Below are 9926 nucleotides of genomic sequence, written 5' to 3' on the forward strand. Positions count from 1 at the left end.
AGAGATAGATGATAGATGATAGATAGATAGATAGATAGATAGATAGATAGATAGATATAGATAGATAGATATATAATATTATAGGTAATAATGAAGATATAGATCAGGTGTAATGGTTCTAGGGGTTGCTTGTGCGTAAGTTGCTGCCACTCTTGGCTTGGTTGTCTGGTTGAACCCTTTCTGTCTGGACAGCCCTTCACTTTGTGGCTGTCTCAGTCGCTGGCAGAATCCGTCAGTGGGCGTTTTTTGAATCTCTTCCAGCAAAGAAGTTCTTTGACGCCAAGTCTCCTCCTACTCTCCTTGCGCTGAAGTCTTCTGCGCAGGGAGGGAGTGGGCAGCGGAGTACCCGTGCTCTCCCCGCTGGTTTCTGGCGAAGAGTCTTGGAGCCTCCTCTCCAAATCCCCTCTCTGCCCCCCTTCTCCACTGGTGTTACGCTGATTTCCTTCCCCAGCAGATGGGCTGCCTCTCTCCCTACTGGGACCCTCTCCGGCATCCCTCTGGAGCCTTCCCTCCGCCTCCAGCTCTGATGGCAGTTCCCTGACATCAGGCATAGGCAAACCCGGCCCTCCAGATGTTTTGGGACTACAACTCCCTAGCTAACAGGCCCAGTGGTCAGGGATGATGGGAATTGTAGTCCCCAAACATCTGGAGGGCCGAGTTTGCCTATGCCTGATATAGATATTATTAACATATAATTAATTATAGCTAAATCAGAGGCTCTCACACTGTCAATGATGGGGGTGGGATATTTTCCCTGTCTGGTGGTACTTCACAATAAGAAATAGGGATGTGAGTCATTATTCCTCTGAATGTGAAAGCAATTCTTTTTCTTTCTTTTTTCCCCAGGTATCACATTCAAAGAAGTGACAAACTTTAAGCCTCCGCAGTTGCCCGAGTCGAAAGAGACAGCAGTGTAAAACCACAAGGACCAATTTCCTTAGAAATCAAATGAAGGAAGGAGGGTGTAAAATTTTAAATATACATATATTTATAATTTAATTGTACAAACCTTTTTATAAATAAACTGGATGTAATCTGTCTAACCTGTATTCTGAGGGAATATTTGCATTCCGGACTTCTGCTAGGAACCTAATGCCATCATAAGCAACACACCACGACTGGGTGAATATTTTGTTTCTGCCGCACATTGCTTATACCATAGAGTATGTATTTCCATCTCTCACAACCCCAAAGCTCTCACAACATGTTACAGGTTCTCTGTATTGCTACCATTTCCGGTGAGCTGCTCCACACTCTACGTTTTTCATTTAGGAAACATTGCCAGCATGTGTTCACATGGATACCCAAACCCTTTTTCTACCGTTAAGCGGTTTACGTCAATTCCTGCCGTAGCAGCAAGACCAGGACTTGCTGGCATGGACAAGAAATGAATTGTGTGAAATGAAGTTCCTCAACCACTTTTCAAACAGAGATGGTGTTAAAAAAAAAAAAAAAAGTATGTTGTGTTCTCATTGCCAAACAGCCTACTTTAAGCATTCGCAGAGAGGTTTGTTTCGAAGAGAGAGAGGCCAAAGGAGGGCATCAGTTTGCTTGACAAACAGTTCTTTGGGAGAGGGAAAGAAAGTCACAGAAACATAATCAATATTCTCGTTTTGAAAGATCAGGAGAGCAATTTGCTATAGCAGAATATGCGCTCTTAAAACTCCCAATAGGTCGACTTGTGCCAGGTCAAATCCATCAGCCTCTCTAATCCTGCCCTAGCCAGAAGCAGCTCTCCAAATACTTCGATCAAGATACTTCCTAGCCCTGCAGCTGATAAGAGATTATGCCATGGAATAAATCTGGGGCTTGTATCCAATGGTGTCCCTCGCACAGATACGTTGGATCCCATGGAGGCCTCTGGCAGAGGAGGGAGATCCATTTTCACCAATATTCCCCCACTGTGTCCTCATGTTGTTGTTTAGTCGTTTAGTCATGTCCGACTCCTTGTGATCCCATGGACCAGAGCACGCCAGGCACTCCTGTCTTTCACTGCCTCCCACAGTTTGGTCAAACTCATGCTGGTAGCTTCGAGAGCACTGTCCAACCATCTTGTCCTCTGTCGTCCCCTTCTCCTTGTGCCCTCCCATCTTTCCCAACATCAGGGTCTTTTCCAGGGAGTCTTCTCTTCTCATGAGGTGGCCAAAGTACTGGAGCCTCAGTTTCAGGATCTGTCCTTCCAGTGAGCACTCAGGGCTGATTTCCTTAAGAATGGATAGGTTTGATCTTCTTGCAGTCCATGGGACTCTCAAGAGTCTCCTCCAGCCTTCTTTATGGTCCACCTCTCACTTCCTTATATCACTACTGGGAAAACCATAGCTTTAACTATACAGACCTTTGTTGGCAAGGTGATGTCTCTACTTTTGTATCCTCATGTCTGCCCCTAAAACCTACTCCGGAGGGTTGAGGGGTAAGGATGGACCTAAGTTAGTTCATGTCTGTTGTGCATGAAGTCCATCCCATTTTGGTGGATTTTATGGGGAAATCCTTTTAAAAACTTACTTTAAATAAAAATCTTAGGGTTTTTTAAAGTAACTCTTTACTAGGAAGCTTGAAGGCTGCCCTATTTCTTCTCTCCTCTCCTCAATTTCAAGCCTAGCAAGGACATTGTACAGGAAAGGCAATAATCGCCACCACTGGTATATAGAAGCAGTCATCTTGTTTTTCTGTACAATTATTCAGGAAGTGACAGCATGGCTGCTTCCTCAAACATCGTCACACAAATTTCTTTCTTTTTTAAAGGCAGCGCTTGGGACCACATCATAAAACCTAAGTTAACTGGGCCATGCAAAGGAAAGCTTCATATAACTGTGAATTAATCCTCAGATCTACATTCTGATCTGGAAGTTTTCTGGCAGGCATGAATCACCTGTTTGTGCTAAACTCTGGAGTGAATGAAATCCTCAAGCATCCCGACTGAAAGACAGAAAGCTACCGTATTTTTCGCTCTATAGGATGCACTTTTCCCCCTCCAAAAATGAAGGGGAAATGTGTGTGCATCCTATGGAGCGAATGCAGGCTTTTGCTGAAGCCTGGAGAGCAAGAGGGGTCGGTGCACACTGACCCCTCTCGCTCTCCAGGCTTCAGGAAGCTATGTGCACCCCACGCTGCGCACCCCGGGCTTTGGGCAGCTATCCGCAAGCCTTTGGAGCCCGGCGGGAGTTCCCAAGGCTTGTGGATAGCAGCAAGCTCCGGGAGCAAAGGCGAGGTTGCGCGTAACCTCACCCCCGCTCCCGGACCCATTCTGGCTAAAAAGGACCCCGTGGCTAAAAAGGAAGCCAAAAGCCAAAGCCGCGCACAGCCAAAAGCCAAAAGCCGCGCACAGCCAAAGCCACGCACAGCCTCTCCTGGCTGGAGAGGTTGTATGTGGCTAAAAAGGAAGCCAAGACAGCCAGCGGGATTTTTTTTTCTTTATTCCCCCCCCCCCAAAAAAAAAAAACACTATGGTCCAGTGCGCCCTATAGAGCGAAAAATACGGTACGTTATACTGCCTTGTAAAATTGGCAGATGCGTGTTAACAGCACTATTGTTCCTAAAGAGTCCTCTAAAGTGTGAGAGGTGGCGTTTTGCAGGGAAACCTGCCAGTTCCATTAGCTCAGACGCAACCTGCTCATGTTTCGCTATACAGTGAAACCTTGGTTCTTGAACTTAATCCGTTCCGGAAGTCCGTTCGACTCCCAAAACGTTCGAAAACCAAGGCGCAACTTTCGATTGGTGCTGGCACCCCGGAAACAATAGCCAACAGCCGCATCGGATGTTCGACTTCCAAAAAACTTTTGAAAACCGGAACACTCACTTCTGGTTTTCGGTATTTGGGATCCCATTTGTTCGTCAGCTAAGCCATACGAGGACCAACATTCCACTGTACTCTGGCAAGTATTTCAAAGTATTTTAAATCAGAACCAGTGAAGGTGGTGAAGGTCCTGTGTGAGTGCCTGGAGGCGGTTGGAGGATGGATGGCAGCTAACAGATTGAGGTTGAATCCTGACAAGACAGAAGTACTGTTTTGGGGGATGGGGCGGGCAGGTGTGAGGGACTCCCTGGTCCTGAATGGGGTAACTGTGCCCCTGAAGGACCAGGTGCGCAGCCTGGGAGTCAATTAGGACGCACAGCTGTCCACGGAGGTGCAGGTTAATTCTGTGTCCACGGCGGCTGTCTATCAGCTCCATCTGGTACGCAGGCTGAGACCCTACCTGCCTGAGGACTGTCTTGCCAGAGTGGTGCATGCTCTAATTATCTCCCGCTTGGACTACTACAATGCGTTCTACTTGGGGCTCCCTTTGAAGGTGACCCGGAAACTGCAATTAATTCAGAATGCAGCAGCTAGACTGGTGACTGGGAGTGGCCACCGGGACCACATAACACCGGTCCTGAGAGATCTGCATTGGCTCCCAGTACAATTCAAAGTGTTGGTGCTGACCTTTAAAGCCCTAAACAGCCTCGGTCCAGTATCCCTGAAGGAGCATCTCCACCCCCATTGTTCAGCCAGACACTGAGATCCAGCACCGAGGGCCTTCTGGCGGTTCCCTCATTGTGAGAAGTGAGGTTTCAGGGAACCAGACAGAGGGCCTTCTTGGCAGTGGCGCCCGCCCTGTGGAACGCCCTCCCTTCAGATGTGAAGGAAATAAGCAGCTATCTTCTCTTTAAAAGACATCTGAAGGCAGCCCTGTTTAGGGAAGTTTTTAATATTTAATGCTGTATTGTTTTTAACACTTGATTGGAAGCCTCCCAGCGTGGCTGGGGAAACTCAGCCAGATGGGCAGGGTAGAAATAATAAATTATTATTATTATTATTATTATTATTTATTTGTTGGTTTTCTCTTGGAAAGTTTCCTTAGAGCTGTGACATACTTATTGAATAAGCTGTATGAGTAGATATGAAGGACCCTCCATGAAAGACACTTTCATGCACGCAAACCTGATTTTCCTCTTCTCCACCTACGCTGTTGTTATATCAGCACATAAAGCTAGCATTTCCACCTAGAGACAGACAGTTCCTAATCTCTTAAACCAGGAAACAATGTTGACACTGGCTCCTTTCAGCCTCTGAGCTTTATTCTCGCCTAAATTCATTGATAACTAAAACAACCATTTCTCCTTGACTTGGATTTCTCTTTTTAATTGCCAAATGCACCATCAAATCTGTGACATAAATAGCTTGTTTTTAAACAGGACATTTTGCAGCTTCTCCAAAACCACTGTCGTTATGGATTCCTATTTACTCTTCCTCATGATTTGCTCCCCTCACCCAAATTCAATTTAAATACAGCTCTTTGCGGTTTCCTAATTGAAGACCATCTTTGTATTAGACATTGTCCGCTCTCCACCACCACCACTGAGTTAGAAATTCTGATAATAGTTACGCAACACTGTACAGAGATCCATTTAACTTACACTTTATTCCGAATACTCTGTTACCATTCTGGATTTTTCTGATTTGAGAGCAATGCTCATTCTGCTTGCAAGCAGTTCCTCCTCTTAGGATTTGGAAAGCATGGATTGTGTTTAATAAACTGGGATAATTCCATCGGCTTCAGAGAAGAAAAGAAAAATTGTGGAAGGTCTTTTGTTGACGTTTAGGTATCACCAGCTATAACTTGCCTGTATCCATGCACAATTGTAAGAAACAACCGAGTTGTTTGGTTAGTCGGATGAGACAGGGGTCAGCAAACTTTTTCAGCAGGGGGCCAGTCCACTGTCCCTCAGGCCATGTGGGGGGCAAGTCTATATTTGGGGGGGGGGATGAATAAATTCCTATGCCCCACAAATAACCCAGAGATGCATTTTAAATAAAAGTACACATTCTCCTCATGTAAAAACATGCTTATTCCCGGACTGTCCACGGGCTCCGGATTGAGAAAGCGATTGGGCCGGATCCGGCCCCCGGGCCTTAATTTGCCTACCCATGGATTAGGATGACTGAGGCTGAAGAGTTTCAACTCAAGGCAAGGGATGTAGCAACAGCTGCCTTTGTGTCTATTCTATTCCAATGAATAAAACCTCACAGCCTTTCTCAACCTTGTGCCCGCAGATGTTGTAGAACTACAACTCCCATCATCCCTAGCTAGCAGGGCCAGAGCTCAGGGATTATGGGAGTTGTAGTCCAACAACATCTGGGGACCCACAGGTTGAGAAACACTGGGTGACAGGTGCCATCTAGTGGTTAGAGAAAATAAGACTAATCTTCAGAGATTATTATCATTAATGTAAAAACAAAAAGACTCTGTATGTGTGTGTTATTTTCGTTTCTTGAGAAGAGGGAGGAATGCCCATTGACTTTAATTATTGGAAAGAACCACACTTGAAATTAACTGGCTTTGTGGCTCAACTAGCAATCTATCAAAGTGGAAACTGAGGTCAGCAGGGCAGGGCTGATGTAAAAGAAGATCTCCCTACAAGTATCATTTTTGTGCATTTTGGGGTTTTTTGAAATAATTTTTATTTGATTTTACAAATATAGGATTATAACAATAAAAATTATATATCCAGATTTAGAAATTTCCCCGAATCTCTGGACTTCCCACCTTCCCCTCCATTCTTCCTATTTTCCACCTTCTCAACTGCATATTATTTCATAATCCATATTTAGTATCTCTCCATACTGTCCATAATATTTGCTATAAATATTGATTTCAACTGGCCTGCTCTGAATAAAAGTTAATTGAATACAACCCAATGTTTTTACCTACTGCGCCTGCATTTTTGGCTGATAATATGTTAAGTGTTCTAAGAGATCCTGATCAATGTGTCAGTGTTAGAAATCTGTATTTATCTATCTTATCTAATTATAGAGATAAATTTAATATTATCTTCTAAGTCGCTCCTTAAAACCCAAACAGGAACGACATCATCATAGGTTTAATGGGAGCAAACACAAATTACATGAGTCAGCTTTCAAGTCTTGAAGACTCGTCGTTAAAGAAAACAAAAAAAAGGAGGAATGTAGCTAGTTATTAAAGTATTTCCTGAATCACTGATGCCTCATCTTCTCTATACCTCTGCTGGCACCTGATAATTACCCTACTGAATATATATTCTTCATGTATCAATTTTTGGACTGTCCCCTATCATTTTCTTGTCCCTCTATTGTAAATTACAGTGCCTACTATCTTCTGTATAGTACCTCATTCATGGCTGATGAATGTTAAATATTTACAGCCATGGCAGGAATAGTAATAATAGCCATGGTAATAATAACCATAGTAGTCATGTAGCATATACAGTAGAACCTTGGTTGTCAAACGGCTTCGGAAGCTGAACAATTCGGAACCCAAATGCCTACAATCTTCCATTTTTGAAAGTTTTTTGGAAGTCGGAACGGATTCCGAATCACGTTTCTCCATTTTTAAAAAGGGAATTTGCCAGACCAGGGAGAATAGTCGGTGGAAGAAGATTGGAAGAAATTTAAAGACTATTTACAGAAACACTGTAAAATTATTGAATGTTAAAATGACGTTGGAATGAAACGAAGCGGTTTTAGTAATAAGGTTAAACAAGAATATGTAAAAATCGATCAAGAAATAAGATAAAACAAAGAGGGTAAGGTTTTGCTGAATTAACTATCTGAACTGAAATACAAAAAAGGGAGGTGTGAGGAAGTCATGAAAATAAGTCTAAGATATAGAACTCTAAGATATAGAAAGAGGGATTTACTTTTAATTGTTTTTATTTTTTCTGTAATTTGTATTTTTTTTTCTTTTCATCAATTTTGTAACCTTTTTTTATTGAAATTTTAATAAATATTATTTAAAAAAATAAAAAAATAAAATAAAAAGGGAATTTGCCGACCGGCAAAATTGCGCCTCGGTTGTCGAACGTTTCGGAAGTCAAACGGCCATGACGTTCGACAACCGAGGTTCCACTGTATAATATAGTATTATATTGTGATATAATAATAATACAGTGGTACCTCAGGTTAAGAACTTAATTTGTTCTGGAGGTCTGTTGTTAACTTGAAACTGTTCTTAACCTGAAGCACCACTTTGGCTAATGGGGCCTCCCACCGTCACAACATGATTTCTGTTCTCATCCTGAAGCAAAGTTCTTAACCCGAGGTAATATTTCTGGGTTAGCGGAGTCTGTAACCTGAAGCGTATTTAACCTGTATGTAACCTATGTATTCTTGTCCAGTTTTAAATATTAAGTAAATATGCCATATACATTTGTTTAGGCCGGTGGTTTTCAACCAGTGTGCCATGGCACCCTGGGGTGCCTTGAATGATGGTCAGGGGTGCCACGGACAACACTGTCCTCCATCCCTCTTTCTTTCCTTCCTTCCCTCCTCTGATGCCCTCTCGTGTCTCTGCCTCTCAAAGGCTTACATGGCTGTTTGTTGCAAGTTTGCCAGGCAAATGGTGCCTCTGGGGCTGGCCAGGGGGTGCTGGTTACCAGGAGCCGAGGTGGCCTCGGAGTACGCAAGAGAGCGGGCAAGGGAGCCTAGTCAGCCAGTCCGCCAGCCCTTGCTGTTGGGAATGGACAGACAAGTCCCAGGCCCCTGTGGGGCAGTATGAGGAGGCACCTCTCTTTGGGGCAGGAGGTGGGCAGCTCAGAGACCAGGGGCAGCAGCAGCCCAGAGGACTCCCAAGGAGAGGGGAGAGGAGGCTGAGGGAACACTCCACAAGGGAGGGTGTTCAAAAAAGGGTGAGTGACTGCCAGCTCTGCAGGCAAGGGGTGACATAACTGGGCTCCTGAGCCCCACAAGGGTGCCACAGAAATGATGCAGTTGGTCAAGGGAAACATGGACTCAAAAAAAGGTTGAAAACCTCTGGTTTAGACTGGCAGAGCTCAACTCAAGTCCTTTATTTCTGGTTGGGTTGTTTTTTTCCCCTACCATGGATTTCTGAAATTAGACTGCTTTGGAAGAATTAACTCATGTAATGCTCTCATCTGTCTCTCTCCATATGTAAAGAGTGTGTGTCCGCGCACAGTTTTGTGTGAGTGAGTGCTACCTGAAGAGAGTCGTATTTTGGAAACTTAGGACATATTTTTGAACTATACTGCTTCTATGCCAGTCTCTTAATTCTTTCCAATGATACACACAACTAGAACATCTTTTATTGTTTACCAGCACACCTCCTCTATTTTATCCTGCATCAACTTTATTTTAATTCTCTTGATAAAGGCAGGCAGAACAGGGTTCCAAAGTGGGATGGTGGAAGCAAAAAATGCCCCTTTCCAGGTTAAAAAGGTAAAGGGACCCCTGACCATTAGGTCCAGTCGTGGCTGACTCTGGGGTTGCAGCGCTCATCTCGCTTTATTGGGCGAGGGAGCCAGCATACAGCTTCCGGGTCATGTGGCCAGCATGACTAAGCCACTTCTGGCAAACCAGAGCAGTGCACGGATTCTGATCAGCAAGTCCTAGACTCTGTGGTTTAACCCACAGCGCCACCCGTGTCCCTTATCCTTTCCAGGTTATCGCCATACAATAACCCGTGGAATGATGTGCCGCTAATAAAATCTCCGCTATGACCTGATTGTGTTAGGTTCCTTGGGAGAGAACCTCTGCTTTCTCACAGAGCCAACCTCCAGAAGACTGGAATAAAAGGCTTCCTGTCTTGTATTCTGCGAGAAAAAGAAGAACAAACAAGAGAAAATTGCCTGCCTGGCCTGAGTCCCCAGGGGCAGCGAAATGGGAGACTTAAGAACAGTAGAAAAGGAAAGAGGTGCCAAAGTTACGATTATAATTCAAACTAGACAGTGAGTGTCTGCTTTTTGTCTGTTTTAAATACATCCAGGGGTGTAGCCGGGGAGGGGCAGCTTTCCCCCCCAAAAAACCAATAAAAAATACATAGTTAACATAGGTTCTTCTCCCCCCTTAACAAAAGGCCTGCATCCCCTAACAAAAATCCTGCACAACTAATGGGACTTTTGACTTCTTTCTTTGAATTTCCATTTGACCTCTGAAGCCCCCACCTCAGGCTATTGCA

General features: G+C 44.2%; 1 protein-coding gene across 1 annotated transcript in view; it reads left to right on the plus strand.

Moving 5' to 3' along the window:
* Positions 1-1043, plus strand: part of MAPK12 (mitogen-activated protein kinase 12) — a 46275-nt gene extending 45232 nt beyond the window's left edge. The window contains exon 12 of the mRNA XM_079994336.1: positions 847-1043. Coding sequence (XP_079850462.1) covers positions 847-917 — 71 coding nt within the window. The 3' untranslated portion in view covers positions 918-1043. The remainder of the gene's footprint in view (positions 1-846) is intronic.
* Positions 1044-9926: the final 8883 nt, after the last annotated feature.

This window comes from Podarcis cretensis (genome assembly GCF_951804945.1).
Source record: "Podarcis cretensis genome assembly, chromosome: 10".
NCBI classification, from domain to species: Eukaryota; Metazoa; Chordata; class Lepidosauria; order Squamata; family Lacertidae; genus Podarcis; species Podarcis cretensis.